The sequence below is a fragment of the Canis aureus genome, chromosome 18 (genome assembly GCF_053574225.1).
Source record: "Canis aureus isolate CA01 chromosome 18, VMU_Caureus_v.1.0, whole genome shotgun sequence".
Classification (NCBI taxonomy): domain Eukaryota; kingdom Metazoa; phylum Chordata; class Mammalia; order Carnivora; family Canidae; genus Canis; species Canis aureus.
Window position 1 is genome coordinate 24,868,295 of NC_135628.1, and position 21,041 is coordinate 24,889,335.

Sequence of the window (21,041 nt, forward strand, 5' to 3'; positions counted from 1 at the left end):
ACATTGGGAGTGGTAATTCCTCTGAGGTAATTGTCTTTGGGGAGTTATGGATCCATCTGTCCCATATTACAAGTACTACCTATAAAAAGATCAAATTAATAAGCTACTGCAAGTCTCTAATGGCAGAAGATATATATACACACACACACACACATACATACATACACACACACAAAAAAAATACATAATTTTTTTTTCTATGCTATAGTTACAAGCAAACTTCTAAGCTAGGGTAAAATTTTTGGTTAAATTTTGGAAAGCCAAGGTTTAGGTTATCCAGACTTAGAAGAGATGATGGTTAGAAAAAAGATGCCCAGAGACACTGTTATCTTCCAGTTGTGATGGCACAGCCTCCTGTGGCTCAATGCATGTAATCCCATTATAACATCTTTCATCTGGTGATCCCCATTCATTCTAGCTCCCATCTCACACCTGTTTATTCCTTCCTGCCTGTGTGGTGCTCTGCTCCTTCCTCTGCCTTTTTCCTTGTCTAGTCAAATTCTACCCACCCCTCAAGGGGGAGCCCAAGTCCTACCTTGACCACAAAACTTCCACAATGTCTCCAGTTCCTGTCTGTCTGATTTTTAGTAAGTAATGACTCTTGCTGTTTGCATCTCCAAATTTTTTCATTCTTCTATGCCATTCTTAGTCCTGTGTTATCCATTCTGCTCTCTCAGTCCATTTTTATCCATTCTAACTGAAATGGCCTCTAAAGTCCTCTTGATTCACTAACTTGCACTGGCTATTCACAAGCTGAAAATCCTGTGGTCCTTTTACTAGCCTTTTTGATATTTGAAGGCTTTTAAGGTCTGTGTATGTGGTTCTACATTGGGTCCCTCTAATTGACCATCTTCTAAATCTCTGCAAAATTATGTGAGGAAACCACTTATAGTCTCTATATAAACACATTCTGAACAAATGTATTTTTTTAAGTGGATTTTTTTTGTCCATTTAGAAAAGAATGTTTAAAGCAGGATGGCAAATGGAGCTTTTACAGGTTTCTGGCTAATGTGAGGGGAAAAAAATTCCTTTTCTCTACAAAATAACTTTTACATCCAAAATGAGTAGATAATTTGAAAGAAGTGAGTGAATCAGTTCTCAAGGGTACTATCTCTGGGAGAAAAAATAACAGTCACGGTATTTTATTCAAACTGAAAGCCAAATCAATTCGTTCACAATGGACTTTTTTCTAATTTTTTAAAAAATTCTGTATGGTGGGGAGTAGTTAGAAATGCTGAAGTAACAGTAGGGAATGGCAGCCTAAGAGTTCTTTCAGGACTAGTGAAAAATTTGAAGATTTACACTATGAGGAAGCTTGGCTGTTTCTGTTCAACCACCTTTACAGGGGTTGCCAGCTTACTAGGGGTAGGAGCAGTAGTGCTCTGAGTGGACTGCAGTCTGTGAACCTCAAATACATGAAACTATATTCTCCAATTACAGGGCAGTTAGAATTTAAGCTGTTATTAAGAGTTCTAGAGGATTGCTAAGATTTAACTCACGTGACACTCAGACATGTAAAGAAAAATGTAACATCTTCATTTTTTCCTCTGGGTAATCTATTATTGTCCTTGTGACCCTCCATCTTTCTAGATAGCCAGAAAGAAGGGAAAGAAACCCATAACTTGAGTCTAATCCAGTTAAATTATTCTAATAAGGTAATTTAAAAGGCTGTTTAGCATATTTTGGTAAAAAGGTTCAGTCTTTGCCCACTCCTTGTTCCTCAGCAAGACAACCTCTGGTGTGTGGTGAGTAACAGGGGTCTCTTAAGCCTGGTAGAGAAGGCTCTCCTATCAGGGTGGACCCTTTCCTATCTCCACTGATTTTTGCCTATTGGCTGGGCCGCCACTTCTCTGATATCTCTGAAGTATAACTGTGGTGTTTTGTTGGCATCTGCTGTGGAACCTGGGGCTGGTACAAGTTGAGTTTGTCCATCTTGGCAGGATGAGTGCCTGTTGGTCCTGCCTGGCTGATGGGCCTTCCTATGTACCTACTGGCATTGCTGATGCTCTTGAGGGGTCTGGCTGTGGCTTCCACAGATAGCCCATTCAGTCAGCTACATGACCTCTGTTGAAACAGCTCCCTCTCATAGCATCCTAGCCTGATTTACCTGGATTCTAACTAAGAAACAAAACAAAAACATTCATTGTTGTTACCGTCATATAACAGTGTGCTTAATCGAATGGTATCTTAACTTTCAGATTCCTAACTAACCAACACTAGAGAAAGCTCAGTCCAGTGGGTTAAGATGAATTTATTAGGGTGCCTGGGTGGCTCATTTGGTTGAATGTCTGACTCTTGGTTTTGACTCAGGTCATGAGACTGAGCCTGCACTGGGCTGTGTGCTGGATTTGGAGCTCACTTAAGATTCTCTCTCCCTGCCCCTCCCCTTTGTCCCTCACCTCCCCCCACCCCCCTCTTAAAAAAAGGTTGAATTTATTAGCATTCATTATTCCATGTTCTAGACAGAAGCAAAAGGGTACTTGAGGTAGATGGAACAGTGTGCAGAGCATGAAGTTGAGAATAGAGGTGGCATGTTAAGGCAGTGCAAGGCAGCTTGATGTGGCTGGAGCAGTGAGTCACAGCGAGAGGCACTCAGACTTTGAGAAGGGTGGGGAGCAAGTCTCAGATTGAATGCAGGGGTGTGTAAACCCATAGGGAAGACAGGTATTATCTTTATATTGAATAAAAAGAATGATATAACTGTGTATCTTTGATGCCGAAATAAATAAAATATAGTTTGTTACTTGAATTCACAGCAACATTTTGGTCATGTGTTTGCTTAATCAACATGTACAGAGTTCATGTGTCTGTGAACCATTTCTATATAAAAGGGGTCTCACTACTTACAAAATGGGAAAGGACTGGCTTAGTCACTTGGCCTGAGCTGCCCTGGCAGTGACAACAATGATAAAATCAATAGTAGCAGTAATGATTCACACTTCTTACAACAGATGTTTAAAGTTATAGATGAAGCTGCTGAGGCAAGGTGGGTTACATAACTTGCCAAAGGGGCAGGCCTCTACAGAGGTGACAGTTATGTAAATTGAAGGCAGAAGGTGAATTTGGAAGTGACCTTTGTGTCAATGAACAATGGTTCTCAGCCATGATCCTTTCAAAAAGAAGGAGGCATAATCTGAGATCTACTGAATCAAGCCAGGGATGAAAAGATGAGACAGTCCTATCAGCACTTTATATCAAGTTCCAAAGGTGAGGCTAATGTACACGAAAGTTGAAATCTACAGTTCTATAAAGTTAGCCATACAGAAAGAGCTTGGTTAAGTGATAGGAAATGTGAATGCTAATTAAATCAAAGTTGTAAAATACTATGTAAAGAAGTCCAATTACTACCATTATGATGAAGATTTTATCATGCATGGTACTTGCTGCCACTTGGCTGACACTCCTAAAATTCCATACATTTAACTTCATAAACATTTCTATTTGGAAGGGAGTCTGGAGTCCTTAGGTAATTGAATTTGCTCCTCTTAGTTTTTAGGTAAGGAAAAGGAGCAAGGAGAAGAAGGTCTGGGAGAAGGCAAACACTGGTCACCAGTACTCTTCCACAATAGGCATTAACTGAGCATCTGGTTTGTATGAGATACGAGTTTGTGCTTTGCCCTGTGGGGATACGACCATACTTACATATGGTCATATGTAAGGCCTTTAATGAGGCCAGCATTATTAGGACAAAGTTCAGAAAGAGAAGATGAATGTGAAAACCAGAATCTTTCTCAACAAATATTAGTAAATGGGATTCAGCAATATATAAAAGTGATAATACATCATGTAAAACAGGAGTTTATCCCAGGAATAAAAGGATGGTTCAAAGCTTAAAATCAATCAGTGTAATTCACCAGATTTAATCTAATAGGAAAAACTGCTTGATAAACTCCATAGAAAAAGAGAAAGCATTTGAAAAAATTCAGCATCCATTCATGATAAAAATTCTTAGAAAACTAGGAATATAAGGAAACTTCTCCAACCTGATAAAACCTATGGCTTGCATCATACTTAATTGTGAAAGACTAGGGACACCTGGGAAGCTCAGTTGCTTAAGCGTCTGTCTTCAGCTCAGGTCATGAAGCTCAGGGTCCTGGGATCGAGCCCTGCATTGGGCTCTCTGCTCAGTGGGGAGCCTGCTTCTCCCTCTGCCTGCCACTCTGCCTATTTGTGTGCATTTGTGCTCTCTCTGTCAAATAAATAACATCTTTTTTTTAAGAATATTTAAATATATTTTTTAAAAAAAGTAGTGAAAGATTTAATCCTTTCCCACTAAGGGAACAAGGCTAATACATCTTTTAATCACTTCTCTTCAACACTAGTCAGTGCAATAGGCAAGATAAAGAAATAAAAGTTATACAGACTAGAAGAAAAAATAAAGCCACCTCTCTTTGTGAATCACCTAATTATAGAAATAGAAAATCCCAAGCGATCTACAAAAAACCTACTAGAAATAACAAGCAGGTTATACACTAATGCCACTACCACCTAATGCCCTGTCACCCCTGCTCTTTTATTCTCCTTATCCTGCCTAATTTTTCCTGTCTACCCGACATGTGTAAGTGAGAAATCCATTGGCATCCTTAATTTCTGAACTGGCACTGGATTAACACCTTCTAAATGAGAGATCAATGTCAAGTTTGCCGTTCCTATGTCCCAAACCTACCTTTTGTATTCCTGACCTTTCCTAATTAGATTCTCATTTTATGCTCTTTGGGGAAAAAGGGAATAAATACTGGATGAGTAAACATTTTTGAGGATTTCTCAAAAAAAATTTCATAATGGAACTTGACATAGATTTTGTATTACGATCATAGGTGAAGAAAATTTCCATTTGCTACTTTAAATTGTATGAAAAATGCTGTGAAATCAGCTGGTCTTAATCTTTGTTATTACTCATCACCCCCTCTCCCAAGGAAACACTAAGCCCTCCAAAATTTCCATTGTTTACAGAAAAGGCTTGTTCTAGGTGTGGGAACAGATGGCTTATTTTTATCAGAGTACATAATTATTTAAGAGTAGTGCAGGAATTTTAACAAAAACTGAACTTTTAGATTTGGTTGTGCTTGCATTTGGAATGTATCTGCTTAATTAAATATTAACTATTAATCCTCATCTTCAATATAAAATGCAAAAAAGAGATCCATATTAACTAATTTTATTCAATTTTTTAAAAAATATTTTATTTATTTATTCATGAAAGACACAGAGAGAGAAAGGCAGAGACGTAGGCAGAGGGAGAAGCAGGCTCCAGGCAGGAAGCCTGATGTGGGACTCAATCCTGAGACCGTGGATCATGCCCTGAGCCAGGGGCAGATGTTCAACCACTGAGCCACCCAGGCATCCCAATTTTATTCAATTTTAGATGAATGTGTAACTATATATCCTGGACCCTCAGTGAAACCTGTCACATTCACATTTTACTAGGGTTTGGTAAATTGCTCTGTAGGCACAGCTAGTAGCCTGATCCTATAGAAAATTAACTTCTCTTTAGGTTGAATAGGCATTTGTATTCATGATATCAAAGATCTCAAGAAAAATCAAATTCTCATTTTTCTACCATCCCGATTTTCTTTTTTGTCATAAGAATTTGCTTTGTTAAGCAAAATCGGTGTGTCCAGAATAAGATGTTAGACTGAAGGGACAGTGCTTGAGTGTACTTTTTTTTTTTTTTTTTTAACTCTCCTGGGGTCAGTGGGTATTAGATGTGGTGGAGATTGAGTCTGTGCTGCTGGAGGAGCATTCTCTTTGGCAGTGTCTAGGACTTGATATCCATGATATCTAAAGAATAAAAATTTCAGATCTCACCCAGGAAATAGTTCTGAAGGAGAAAGTCCATGAAGTTTCCTTGCCTGACAGCCAGCAAGTACAGAACAAACTCTGGGTTGTCCCAGAAGAATGTGAACAGTGGCATCATCAGCTTACTTAACATCATTCCTTCTCCACTTGATGGAGGAAGAGCCCCTCTTTCTGCCCCAGACCCATTCTTCTTGCTGGGCTGTGGGTCTTACCCCTCCTTGGAGACTTTCCTTTCCTGCTCTCTCAGTATCTGTTGGCTCTCTCTTCTCCTTCAGCAAACAAATGATTCCTTCAATCATAATAACAAGAAACCAACCAACATTTGATTTTATATTTTCTTCTATTTATTTCTCCATCCATCTTACTTGTTTTAGAGCCAAAGTTCATAGCTCTCAGCACAAAATCCAAACCCTGTAGCAGTATCAAATGAGGGCCTGACTGGCCTGGCCTTGGCTTTATCTCCTGCCATTTCCTACTTCCTTGTCCTGCTGATCCTGCTGCAATTCCAGGGCCACTCCTTATCCATCAGATTCTCACCCTGGATATCACTTCTCCCAAGAAGTGGCCTCTGACAATCACAGATAAGGCTAAGTGACTCTCACTTGTGTTGGCAGAGTATCTTAAAGATGGATTTTGCTAAATCCACTAAATGTTTTGTTTTATTTTCATATATGCGTGTGTGTGCTACGTATCTTCTATTTGTTGTGACATCATGTTTGAAAGGTTTCTGTATAGGTTGTCTTGGTTCTGGTTTTTTCCATGCCCTAAAATTTCATCAGCCTCTAGCAGAGGTAGTCTCAGGTCCATCCTAAATATTGTATTTCCCTCTATCCCCTCCAAACCAAACACATAGCACAGGACAGCTCAACATCAGCCCAGCTTTGTGGGTGTGGGTGATGGTAGAGAAGTAGTGAACAGGCCTGCCTGACATGCCCCTGGAACAGACTCTTCCCTGTTAGAATTCTGATTTGTGGAGGTTGGCATGATCTCCACCTTCCTTGAGTCCCAATCTAGAATATCTCTGTTTAATGTAAAGGTTGATGTGTAGTGTGTGTGCAGGAAGCACTGAGACTCAAATGCAACCCCTGAGATGGCAATAATAGCATTTTACATGGAAGCTGACTGAGGCCACGTCTCTTGTTGTTGGGTTTCTTTGTAATGTGTAGCTAGTATAGTGTTGGCACAGGTATGTCTAGAAGGTCATGGATAATCCCTCAGCTCTTTGGCATGTGCCAGTTGTGCAAAGTGTCCACACCTTGAACTACTTGACTCCAAATCTTTGCATTCCGACAAACATAAGATAGACATTTAACACATTTTCCTAAAGGAACAATGTTATACATAGTGGTAGCTCTTGGCAGCCCACATATCCTACTCAGTATTGAGATATAGATGGAGAGACAGAACTCGTACATTTTTTTTTTTTTATGATAGTCGCACAGAGAGAGAGAGAGAGAGAGAGGCAGAGACACAGGCAGAGGGAGAAGCAGGCTCCATGCACCGGGAGCCGGATGTGGGATTTGATCCCGTGTCTCCAGGATCGCGCCCTGGGCCAAAGGCAGGCGCTTAACCACTGCGCCACCCAGGGATCCCCAGAACTCATACATTTTTGAAGTATCAATATCCAAATGTAAAGTGGTATTATTCGGATAATATTTCTATAATAAAATGCCTCTAGTTTTCTACCCTGAAATACCATGAAACTTCTTACAGTTAAAAAAGAAATAGGGTTTTCCAACTCGAAGATGGTGTTGGTTGCTCTGGAATCCTAAGGTACAAATATTTTGGACAAAATCTGGTTGAGGAGTCTGAGTTCTGTCTTTTCTATAGAAGATGTGTGGCAGGCTTTATTTTTAAGAACTTCATTGGAATAATCTCAAACCCAGTAAATTAATTCTCATGAAGGAATTCTCACTAAGAATTCGAGGAAACCCTGCAGGGATACCAGTTAAATCCAAGTTGTTAGGAATTACCAACTATACCTAACTGGTATAAAATAAATTCCATTGCCCGGATAATGGCCCCTGGGTGCTGTTTCCTAAGGCTCGTTATTGGAACTCAACAGTATATGACTATTTAACCATCAGAGCTGAGAGATGTTCTTGGATGGGGACTCACTGTTCTTTTGCTGCAGGATAAATTGTGCAAATCATTGTCAAACAATTGGCTTTCACAGTCACTACGTCAATACTAATTATTTCTTAGAAGAAGATGAGGAGGTGGGAGTGATCCTTGTATTGCTATTACTTTATTTAAGATACTTTCAGAGTTACCACATCTTTGGTATTTGATCTAAGAAAGTCGTTGTTGGATTTGAATGATGAGGAGGTCTCTGAAAGCCAACTGCTGCAGGGTGCTGGGAGAATGATGGAGTAGCTCAGGGAAAGCATTCTTGAGTAAAAGCAGTGTCCTTCCGTTGAATTGCCTACAGATAACAAGCTAATATCTTATGCAGTGGTGGTCCTGGGATCGTGATTCATAGACCATTCCTTGAAGTTCAGGTACTCAGTTAATTTATTCAACAGTTATTTATTGAATGCCTCTTATGTGCTAGGTTGTATTCTAAGTGTGGGGGATGTAATCGTGAACAAAACTGAAATCTCCATTCCTATGGAGCCTACAGTCTAGCGGGGGAGGACAGACAATTTCCTAAATAAACAGACTTATGTTGAAGATAGAAAACTTCATGAAGATAAAGTAGGAAGTGAGGGATATAGATAAGGGTCAGGAAAGAAGTTGACAGAGATCTCAAGGATGTGAGGCAGAAGCGAGGTGGATATCTGTGGGAAGTGTGCTAGGTCAAGGGGGTAGCCAGTACAGAGGTCTAAGGTAGAAGCATTAAGGACAGAACAAATGTGAGGGGAGGGAGAGTTGTCAGCCACTGTAAAGACTTTGGTTTTATACTGAGGGAGATAGAGAGTCATTTGAGGATTTTGGGAGATGGAGAGTCATTTGAGGATTTTGAACAGAGAAGGGACATGATCTGACTTACATATTAACAAGACCACCCAAGCTCCTGGGTCCAGGTAAGAGATTTGGTGGCTGGGACAACAGTGATGGTGGTGGTAGAGGTAGTGAGAAGTGGCCAGATGAGAGATACACCTTGAAAGTAGAGCCAATAAGATTTTAGGATTGTTACAGTATAGAGTTTAAAAGAGTAGGGATCAAGGATGACTTCCAGCTTGAAGAATGGTGTTGTCATTGATATTAAGGTGAGGAAGACTGTAGAGAGGGCAAGAGTTGGTTTTGTTTTGTTTTTGGTGGGGACTGGGTAGAATGATAATGTGTGCTGTTTGATGGTTAAAGGGGCAAAGGCAGCTTTTGCCATTCTTATGTCCTCACATTGGCACCCTTAGATATTGTAGACCTCTAAAACTATAGAAGCCGCCTGCCTACAGTACCAGGACTCAATATTTTGTCTTGGAGAATTACTGGGCCTGGCTTGAGCTGTTGGTAAGCAGAGACCTTGAGAAACAGTCATGGGAATTTGTAAATTTGTAGTGCGTGCTGGGCCAGAGTTTCCTGCTGGCACACTCTGGGATGGGTCTTCCTTCCGGGGGTCACTGCTTGTCTCTTTCTGTCTCATGTCACTTGTCACTACCATTACCTGCTGATTCTAGCTGAAGTTTCTCTGCTTCCCTTCTCTAACCACTGACAGACCACACAGAGCTTCTCTCTTCCTCTCTTGTTCACTGATCCACTTGAGTAATAATGGGAAAATATGAAAGTATTACAGTCGATTCTTTTCTTTATTCTCCCTTGTCCTGTTTCATTATCTGTTTTGATCTGATATGTGAGAACTTTGTCTTCACTTGATTGTAGTGACATGTATTCACATACATAAAGACTTTATCTCATATCATAAAAATACATTTTGGGGGGACAGAGTCTGGCGTTTCTGGGCATTTTGGTATAGAGCTAGGGAAGGGCAAATGGTAAGGAAGGAAGGAGAGTGATTAGGTGTTACCCTTCCCTCTCTCTAAGCTCTTCCACTGTTTGCTTATTACCACCAGACCTGCTCCTAAGACATTACTTTTAGGTCAGATGCGGGTGCTTCCTGGTACAGGAGACGACAGATGGGGCATATTATTGGGAAATGAGGAGTATTTCTGAATTCTAGAGCTTTCAGCAGGTTGTAGGATAATCCCTGAGAGTTTGAACTCTGAGAAGAGCAGGACCAGATCTCAGTTTCAGAAAGATAATCCTGGTGTCTAAAGGAGATTGGGCACAGGAGGAGAAGCCAAACACAGAGAAGTTGGTTAGAAGATAGTAAAAATAATTGGTGCAATAGAAGGAGAGGGCTTCAATTGTCAGTGAGGCTTAAGAGAGGAACTGAAGGAAACAGAAGGAATGGCCAGGGGGTGACCACAGAGGCTGAGGCATGAGAGGTGCTTGTAGAACCAGTGGAGGCAGGAGGCAAAAGCAGCACAATATGTTGTGTTGATCTCAAGGAACCTATAAGAAAATAAGGTTTTTGGAATTGCTCCTCAGAGCCCCTTTGAAGGCAGATGGTAAAACAAGGTGAGCTTGGGGGAGATTCAGGGGCTGGAGAATGACTTGAGTGCACTGGGCACCAGTGGTGATGGTTGTGGTGATAAAATTGGGACGAGGGCTGCAGGACAGCTCTTGGTAGGTCATCTCTGTGTCTTTCTTACACATACTGCCTTCAGAAACACTTTTTGCCAAGGCATATTTTGTGCTGGAAAAATGACAAAGGTAATTTTGCTCCTGAACAGGGACTAAATTATTTGTCAATAAACCATCAGGGGCCTCAGCCCTTACTCAAGAAGTAGCCATTATCCATCACAGACACAAGAACTTCCCTTGGAACTCTGAGTTCCTTTCAGCAGTTTGTTGTAAACACATTCATGATGGAATCTGCGCTGGTGCGAAATACCTCATGCCTGTGAACTAATCGTTGAGCAATGAATGTGTCAGGGTCTGAGAAACAGGAGCCGGTGTGACCAGCTGCAGACTGCAGACATGGGCAGGTGCCGAGCCCTTGCCTGGTGCCCTTGTGCCCAGTGCGTTTGTTTGGCTCCTGACTTCTTGTCACATCTTCTTGTCACCTCGACTTAATCCTATAAACCTGGTTTGATGGCTTAGGTTCTAAAGGGTTGCAGATCTCTTTCTTCTCTGTAGAACATCTTGTATATGGAATCCCCAGGAATAGATCATTTTATTTTTTTATTTTTTTATTTTTTTTAAATTTTTATTTATTTATGATAGTCACACACAGAGAGAGAGAGAGGCAGAGACATAGGCAGAGGGAGAAGCAGGCTCCATGCACCGGGAGCCTGACGTGGGATTCGATCCCGGGTCTCCAGGATCGCGCCCTGGGCCAAAGGCAGGCGCCAAACCGCTGCGCCACCCAGGGATCCCCGGAATAGATCATTTTAATCATAAAGTTCAGTGTTGCACAATTCATGATCAGGGTAACTTGCTTTTTTGGGGATACGGGAAGTGACAACGCTCAGTTCCCACTGTTTTTATTGGGCAGATTATTAACTGATATGTCAAACACTTTGCAACACAGGTAATTAAGTCACTTGACGTCAGCACCACTTCATACCCATATCGTGCAGTCCTTGTAAAGGCACTGGTTTTCATCCACAGCTCTGACTTAGTATTTTTTTTTTTCCTATGAAAGGTTTTTAAAAACATAGAAACAAGAAGCCAATGCCAGAATTGATCCGACTGGCCTTTCCCTTCTTAAAGAGCTTCTCCTTAGCCCTCTTGCCCCACAAAGCGAGCCCATCAGCAGGCCCACTGCAGTTAAGGAGATTGAAATCAATCATTGCGCTGCCGTTCTGATAACACTGCCCTGCAGGGCAATTACCAGCGATCCCTCCACATCCACGAAGGTGTCGAAAGGGATTGCTGTGGGAATAGATCTGGGAGACAATTACATATGTTCAGTTGGCATTAATTTCTTTTTCTTTGACCAAGCCAGGAAAAAAAATGTTTTATAAAATTTGCTTTAAGTTGATAATTTTGGTATACCTGAAACTAAGGCAATATTGTGTGTCAAATATACTTCAGTTCAAAAAAAGGAAGAGATATGTTAATGTATATATTTGTGGTGTGAAAATTTTTATGAGTTACGTTACAAAGGTGGTTCTCCTCAACAGACAACCTGATCTTATAACTATATGTTTATGTCTCTTTAGTTATTTAGCATATGCACAATTTTCTTGGCTTCTCAACTGGGTTATAGTATTTTCTCTTATTTCTCTTTTTCTTTCTTTCTTTCTTTCTTTCTTTCTTTCTTTCTTTCTTTCTTTCTTTCTTTCTTTCTTTCTTTCTTTCTTTTTTTCTGTGAGCGCTTAGAGCCTTCTCAGGTATGGGCTATGTTATTTTAAAAAAGAGGGAAGAGCTTCTGCTGCTATTGTACTCCACGTAATTCCTGTCACAGTATTAAGTCTATAATAGACCGTTTCAAAACAAATCTGTTTTAGGTGAAACTCCAGTGTAGTGGGAAATTCATGTGTCAGATTTTCAAAATCTGGACTTCATTTAGACTAGGAGGGAGTTTTGGTACTTAACCACCTTCCATTCACATCTGTTTATGCTTTGTGCATGCCCATATTCATAAATCTATGTGTCAGAACTATTTTGTGATATCGTTTGGAGACAAATACTCGATCCTCAGGATTTAATTGGTATATATATTGTAAAGAGGTTCTTGCTAATTGATTTTGAAGGAACAGTTGGGTTGCAAGAGAGCTGTGTCCCCTGGCATTACTGATACCACGTTATTTGCATGGCTACTTTCACTCATGTAGTAAACAATAATGCCATGTGTTCCCCATAATTTGGGAGATAAATTTGAGCAACCAAAACTAAAAGTAAATTGGTCTTTGTTTTTCAAAGGTCTCATCAGAAAATCGAAGACTCGGAAGAAAGCAGTGATGAAATTCTTGCTCGCCTAACGTCTGCGGTAAGGACATGCAGTTTTCCCTGCCTACGGGTATAGAAAATAAGGAGGGTCAGGGTCTTCAAAGGGAGGCAATTTGGGTAGTAGTGCAGAGAGACACTTGCTTTGTGGGTGTGCATCAATGTGGGAGGCCCACATCGAGACAAAAAGAGACATGGCATTGACTTGCTAACCTCAGTGCAGCTTCTCCAAGCAAGATCATAGATATTCCTGGTGGAAAGTTCTGGAACCGTAGTGTAGACGTGATATCTGATTTTTAAAATACAGTATGACTTAACCTAGGGAGTGTTGTGACCTGCCACACAAAGGAGAATGCCACACATTGGGGGGAAAAAAATTTACCTCAACTAACGAAAGGCCAGGTCGTTGGTTTCTAACATACTAGGTCACAGCATTTTTGGTTGTTTCCTTTCCCTTTCCCTTTCCCTTTCCCTTTCCCTTTCCCTTTCCCTTTCCCTTTCCCTTTCCCTTTCCTTTCCTTTCCCTCTTTTCTTTCATTTTAATTATTTATTCATAGAGGCAGAGACATAGGCAGAGGGAGAAGCAGGCTCCCTCTGGGGAACCCAATATCAGACTCGATTCCAGGACCCCAGGATCACAACCTGAGCCAAAGACAGACGCTCAACCACTGAGCCACCCAGGTGTCCCTTTTGGTTGTTTTCTAAAGCCACTAATCAGAATTGGTAATTGCCTTGTTAGTTGAGGAAAAGCCCATGACCTCCTTGATAGAAAAAGCTAGGTATGGGTGCTAATCATGGAGCCCTAGTTTTTGACAGGCTCTAACTATCTATCCTATCTGACAAAATATTTATCCATTGTTTTGGCTTTCTGGAAACTTTTCTAACCTCCCAAAGATTGTTCACTTCTGCTTTAACTTCATTATTGAAATGGTAATTGCTGAAAATCACACTGGATTGCATTATGTATGTGAAGGAAACTGATCTTTTACAGTTTTATACACCAGGTCTTAGCATCTACAAACAGCTTGAAAGTTAAAAGTTGCCTTTCCTATTCTTCTGGAATGTATCTTTAAAAAGTAGTTTTTTTATTAAATACAGTGATTGGTGGTGTAAAGCCTCATGTGAAATGGAGTCTTGATAGCATGTTAAGAAAAAATATTTCTGAGACCTTTGCAGTTCTTTATTTAACCTTTTTTAAATTGAGGCATAATTGACATACAACATACATTAGTTTCAGTTGTATAACCTGATGATTTCATATTTGTATATATATTTTGTGAAATGATCACCATAATAAGCCTAGTTAACATCTATCACCTCACATAGTTACAGAATATTTTTTCTTGGGCTGCGGACTTTTAAGATTTGCTCTTAGCAACTTTTAAATATATAGTAGTCACCATGCTGTAAAGTATATCCAATGACTTATTTATTTTATAACTGGATGTTGACTTTTTGGCTCCCTTTACCCATTGTGCTGACCCCTGAACTTCTCACCTCTGGCAACTACCAATCCATATATCTATGAGCTTCTTTTTTATTGTTGCTGTTGTTACTGGGTTTAGATTACACATATATGTGAGGACATATACTATTTTCTTTCTCTCTCTGATTTATTTCACTTAGCAAAATGCCTCGAGTTCCATCCCTGTTGTCACTAATGGCAAAATCTCATTCTTTTTTATGGCAAAAGTAGTATTCCCTTGTGTGTGTGTGTGTGTGTGTGTGTGCGCGCGCGCACGCGCGCGTGTGTCTGTGTATCACATCTATTTTATCTATTCATCCATCGATGGATACAAGTTATTTCCATATCTTGGCTATTGTAAATAATGCTGCAATGAGCATTGGGATGCATGTATCTTTTAGTGTTTTTGTTTTCTTTGGTTAAATACCCAGAGATGGAATTGTTGGATCATATGGTAGTTCTGTGGTGTAGCCAGAGTGGCTACACCAATTTACATTCCAACAAACAGTGTACAACAGTTCCCTTTTCTTGACATCCTCTCCAGCATTTGTTATTTCTTGTCTTTTTGGTAATAGTCATATGGACAGGTAGGAGGTAATATCGCATTGTGGCTTTGATTTGCATTTCCCTGATGATTAGTGGTGTTGAGCATCTTTTCAAGTTGACCTATTGGCCATCTGTTTGTCTTTTTTTGGAAAATGTGTATTCAGGTCTTCTGCCCATTTTTCAGTTGGATTGTTTGTTTTTTTGCTATTGAGTTGTATGAGTTCTTTCTATATTTTGATAGATATATGACTTGTAAATATTTATCAGATATATGACTTGGAAATACTCGTTCCCATTCAGTAGTTGCCTTTTCATTTTATTGATGGTTTCCCTTTGGTATACAGAAGCTTTTTAATTTGATGTATCCCACTTACTGATTTTTGGTTTTGTTGTTTTTGCTTTTGGTATTGGATCCAAAAAAATCATTGCCAAGACCAATATCAGTGAGGTTACTGCTTATATTTTCTTCTAGAAGTTTTATATTAATTTCAGGTCTTATAGTCATCTTTAATCAATTTTGAATTTATTTTTGTGTATGATGTAAGAAAGTGATTTAGTTTAATTTTTTTGCATGCAGCTGTCCAGTTTTTCCAACACTATTGAGGAGATCATACTTTGTTCATTGTATATTATTAGCTCTTTTGTCATACATTAATTGACCATAAATGTATGGGCTTATTTCCGAGCTTTTTATTATCTTCCATTGATGTGGGTGTCTGTTTTATGCCAGTACCAGAGTATTTTGATTACTGTAGCTCTGCGATACAGTTTGAAATCAGGGAGCATGATGCTTCCAACTTTGTTCTTCTTTCTCAAACTTTACTTTTGGCTTTTTGGGATCTTTTGTGGTTCCATATAGATTTTGGAATTGTTTGTTCTATTTCTGAGAAAATGGCACTGGAATTTTGATAGGGATTGTACTAAATCTATAGACTGTACCAAAGAGGTCAAAATTGTAATAGCCATCTGTTTAAAAAGCACTCATTATGGACCAGTTATTATGTTAAATATTCTGTGTATTGTACATACACATACATACACATTCTGTTAAACTTCACAACAACTCTATGGAATAAGTGGTATTATCCCTATTTTGTAGATAGGAAAACTTGTAGAGGTTAGGTAACTTTCCCAAGGTCACACACCTAGAAAAAAAACAAAGCCAGAATTTTAACTCAGACTTTTCTACTTCCTAGTCATGTTTCCTTAACTATTATGCATCTTTTTTTTGTAATGTAATATATTGTTGGGGTAGTTTCAGAAGCAGTAAAGACATGCAAGATATTTCCTATAGTCATACCAGGAAGACAAGTACCTTTAGAGAGTTCAGATACAAAATGATTGGCAATTGAGCACTGAATATAGTGGTGTATATACATAGTAGATTCAAGAATAGTAAGAGCTTCACTGAAGAGATGTAAACTACCATTGAAGGCAGTCAGGATTTGAAGATACGATAATTAGGAGGACATGTACTCTAGCAGTGGGGTTTATTGTGTGCAGGTGGAGGAATGAGAAAGTAGAAAGGGAAAGTACTGAGTAGACCTGGTTAGAGAAGAAGATTCTAGTTAAGCAAAATGAAAGACTTTTTGAACAACATATTAACATAATAAAATAGACATGAAAGAAAAAAGAAAGATGAGGAGCACCTGACTCAGTACAGCATGTGACTCTTGATCTAGGGGTCATGAGACCAAGCCCAACATCAGGCATAGAGATTACTTTAAAAAAAAAAAAAGAAAGAAAGAAAGAGAAAGAAAGAAAGGAAAGAAAAGGAAAAAAATAAGCAGGTAGATGAGTTGGAGGTGGGGAGACTGAGAGGCTGCTGTAAACGTACTTTATTGTGGTTTTTGTGGGAACCACAGGAAAAATTAGTTCAAAAAGGAGCACAAAGAATTTTTTAAAATCAGGACGAGGTAGAAGGTAGAAGAGGCAAGAGTAAAGGTAGAAGAGGAGTCAGAATGGAAAAGTGATGATACTCTTAGGAAGTTGAGTAAAATATCTGGAAGGAAACACAGAGTTTGGACATGCCAAGTTTGAGGACAAAGAAATATAAAATATATAAATATTCAAGAAATACCTGGAGATGTGAATCAGGAGCTTATAGAGGTCAGGGCTAAACTTAAAAGAATCAGTCACAGTGAGGCTATCAGTTGAAGAGCAGAGTAGGAGATGGGGGCTTGGGGAGTACCCACAGTAAGAGGGCAGTAGGGAGATGAGAGAATAGCAAGAGAGAATTAGCTGAATGGTTTATAATATGAAAGTCAAATTTGAGAGAGCCTCTGAAAAGGAGGGATAGACAGCAAAGCAGTTCTATGTATTTGGTTGAGGTAATCTTACTAGGATAATAATCTACAAGCTAAAACACTGAATAAATTGAGTTGAGGTAAGGTACGGGAATAGTGGTATTTAGCAATGAGAATAAAGGGCAGAGGAGGGGCACCTGGGTGGCTCTGTTGGTTAGGCATCTGATTCTTGATTTCAGCTTAGGTCATCATTTCAGGGTTGTGAGATCAAGCTTGGCATCAGGCTCTGCCCTGGGTGTGGATCCTGCTTAAGATTCTCTCTTTCCTTCTGCCCCTCTCTCCACCCTTTCTTAAAACGGGGGTTGGGGGGCACAGAAGAGAAAAATGTCATCTCTTCAATTCATGGGTGATTGGCTTAGAGTAATGAAAATACCATTGAACTGAGATTGAGGACCTTGATTCTTAATTTTTCCAACAATGTGCCTTTGACCAACTTGAATGGTTGGGCTAGATAATATCTTAAGTCCTAAAATTCCTTCATGCATTGTATAAGCATTTGTGAAGGAACTGTTGTGCCTCTTGTCTTTTTTTTTTTAAAGACTTTATTTATTTATTCATGAGAGACACAGAGAGAGAGAGAGAGAGAGGCAGAGACACAGGCAGGGAGAGAGAAGCAGGCTGCATGCAGGGAGCCCGATGGGGGACTCGATCCCGGGACTCCAGGATCACACCCTGTGCCGAAGGCAGGTGCTAAACCGCAAAGCCACCCAGGCGTCCCAACCTCCCATCTTTACAATATAGTTATTCTTATTGGCAGTAATATAAAAACTTTGTATGTAGGTGCAAACACCATGCATGAAGGAGAATATTTATGAACGTCCCTTAGTAACCATTCTTATCTACCATGACCCTCAAACACATTAAAGAAAAGCAAAACTGGGGATCCCTGGGTGGCTCAGTGGTTTGGCACCTGCCTTTGGCCAAGGGCGTGATCCTGGAGCCCTGGGATCGAGTCCCACGTCGGGCTCCCTGCATGGAGCCTGCTTCTCCCTCCCTCTGCCTCTCTCTTTCTCTCTCTCTATCATAAATAAATAAATCTTTTTTTTTTAAAAAAAAAAAAGCAAAACTGACATCTGTAATGTGGAGTTGTTAATGTGCTCCTTGAGGGCTCGTATGTTTGGGGGGCAGTAGAAAGGGGTCAATAGTCCCCAGAGGTGCAATTTACTGTGCTATTTTATATATTCACCTTGGGGGCTTACATATGGGGGCTTACAACTTGGGGGGCTTTGTATATGCAATCTTAAAAGAAATTGCTCATTTCTTTAATCCTAATAGTTTATTTTTTAAAAATTTTTAAAAGATTTTATTTATTCATGAGACACACAAAGAGAGAGGCAGAGACATAGGCAGAGGGAGAAGCAGGCTCCATGTGGGGAGCCTGTTGCGGGACTCAATCCCAGGACCCTGGAATCATGACCTGAGCCAAATGCAGATAGATGCTTAACCACTGAGCCACCCAGGTGTCCCTACCCCAATAGTTTATTATCCCAGCTTAGGTTCATCAAGGGAAAGGTCCTGTTCTCTAAAAAAAATAATAATAATACCTGGAATTCTACCCTGGAAGAAAACACAAGTGAGTTGTTTTCTTTTGTTTTTAAATATTTATTTACTCATTTTTAGTGAGAGAGAGAGAATGTGTATGCATATGCTTGAGCAGATAGAGGGGCAGAGACAGAGGGAGAGAAAGTATCTCAAGCAGACTCCCTGCCGCTAAGTGCCAAGCCCAATGCAGGGCTCGTTCTCATGACCCTGAAATCATGACCTGAGTTGAAATCAAGAGTTGGATGCTCAACCGACTGAGCTACCCAGGTGCCCCACTGAGTTTTTATATTAAAGGAACATGAAAAGAGAGTACATAAGTAGAAATAAAAATGTCACGATCACTTAGTGAGATTTACAGTTGTTAAATTCACATGAACATGCATGATAAAAAATGTTCCAGCCATGTTTCTGGTGATTTTCAGGAAAGAGGTACTCTCTTAAGTACCTAACATCCAAAAACTTTAACAATAAGACTCTGTAAAAGGTTTTCAGCTTGGGCTAAAAGAACATGGCTATAGCACACTCCTTCCATTATAGAAAGTCTACAGAAACATTCTGGGCTTTAATATCTGGAAATAGTTTCCCTATTATTACAATCCAGGGTATACTAAATTTAGGGAAGAGTTTATGATGAATTAAGCATTTCTTTGAAAGCCATATTTCTTAGGATGTAGATTTCTGAAGTAAGCTAAATTTTGAGAAGAACCAAAAGTAGTTGGGAAACATTCAAAGACAGGAAATGGAAACATGAGCATCCTTGAGTAGCAGATAAAGCTGATTCTAAGCTTCTGTCTCTTGCTTACTTAAGACCAAAGTCCAAAACAAACCCTATTAGGCTATTTCTCTTTCTTTAGGCTAAATTTTCATGATGGAAATTGTAGAGATAAGAAAATACAAATATCTTATCTGGGCTTAAGTGAAATTTATTATTTGTGTTCACACAATGTAATTGTCAAGCCTCTGAGGTGTAATGTAAGTTAGGCTAAGCTATGAATTATGTGTAGTAGATGCCTGTTTGGTGAGATGGTTATGTTAGTGGCACTTATAAAAGGACAAGGGGGCTTGTGGTGTGGTGTACTATGCTGCTTGGTCCAGTGAAGTCAGCCATAACTTAGATGGTGAAAAAGAATAGTGTTGAATATCTACAATGAGACACTAACTTGGTAGTGGTAGAGATGGGCATATCTTGAGAAATGTGGACATATTGTGAGAGATGAATTAAAATTATAAATCAAAGAGAGCCTGGCTGGCTCAGTCAGTAGAGCACATGACTCTTGATCTTGGGGTTGTGAGCTAGAATGCCCCTGTTGGGTGTTTTTAAAAAATTACAAATCAAGTGTTCTGAATTTAGGAAGAGAAGGAGGGCAAAATCTAAAACTTGGGGACCATTAACTAGATACTCTTACTCCCTTGTATTCCTTCTAAAAGCTGATTTAGTTTATCATTCTCATCAGTTTCAATTTCTTTGTATGTTTCTACTCTATCCCCTTGCTCATTTTCTTCAGTTCATACAATTTTATCATAGAAGCTCTGCATGTGATGCTTTTAATGGAATTTCTAAATTCCTGCTCATAGGGTACAGTATCACTCCTCTAAGAAATACCACTGAGCTGAAAAAATTTTTTAAATAAACTAAATTATAAATGGAGTGTCAACGACAAGTTCTAGAAGAAGCCATCCTCCCTCCCCCACACCAAAGCAAAAATGTATGCTAGGATATATAATATTTGGTGAAAGTGTTAGAAAGAAACCTGCTATGAAATTTCTTTATATACCTCTCTAGGGATAAAAGACATAGTTAAAACTGGCTGCTGCCCATTGGCAGTGTCACAAAAACATTTTTCCCTGCTCAGTGTCCACAACTTGTGATGTCACTCCTTCAGTTTTCATGTCGCCTATGAACTTGTTCTCTTAGGATTTCTAGCTTTCTTTATAGTTAAAGTCTTGTTCCTACTTTTTCTCCATTTGGGATCCTACTTTCCAGGTAGAACGCATCTAGTTTACTCACATTCACTAAGACCTGCACTTAGGCCTTTGTCTGATTCTTCTCCTAATTTGTCTTTTCCTTAGAGTTCACTTGAGAAATACTTGTTATGGAGCCACAGAGAAGTGGGTCTTAATGGACAAGCAGTTGTCCTGTAGCATCCAGGGCCTGATGGAACTCAAGGATGCCAACTTTTCAAGATGCTCTCTCTTGCTGGCTCTCTCCTTTCTCTGCTGTTGCTTGTTCTTAAGTTCTGCTATTACACATTTAGATCTCCTCTCTGCCGTCTCCTCTGAAGCTCAGTCATTTTCTCTAAGGATGTGCCTTTCACAGGACTCCGTTCATAACCTTTCTGTCTGGGAAGCATGTAATGTGGCTAGGATTCCCTCAGTTTGTCCTTCTTGATGAATCTACATGTGGGGTTTGCTACGTTGGAGGAATCCCTTTTTGAACAGTAGTATCTGAAGAAAACAGTGACAGCTTTTTCAGTTGGAAACTTTCA

The 21,041-nt window shown here is 39.7% G+C and overlaps 1 protein-coding gene across 1 annotated transcript in view; it reads left to right on the top strand.

Moving 5' to 3' along the window:
- RAPGEF5 (Rap guanine nucleotide exchange factor 5) overlaps nucleotides 1–21,041 on the top strand; it is a 229,071-nt gene that overhangs the window by 51,206 nt on the left and 156,824 nt on the right. Inside the window, exon 6 of the mRNA XM_077856559.1 lies at nucleotides 12,673–12,739. Coding sequence (XP_077712685.1) covers nucleotides 12,673–12,739 — 67 coding nt within the window. The remainder of the gene's footprint in view (nucleotides 1–12,672; nucleotides 12,740–21,041) is intronic.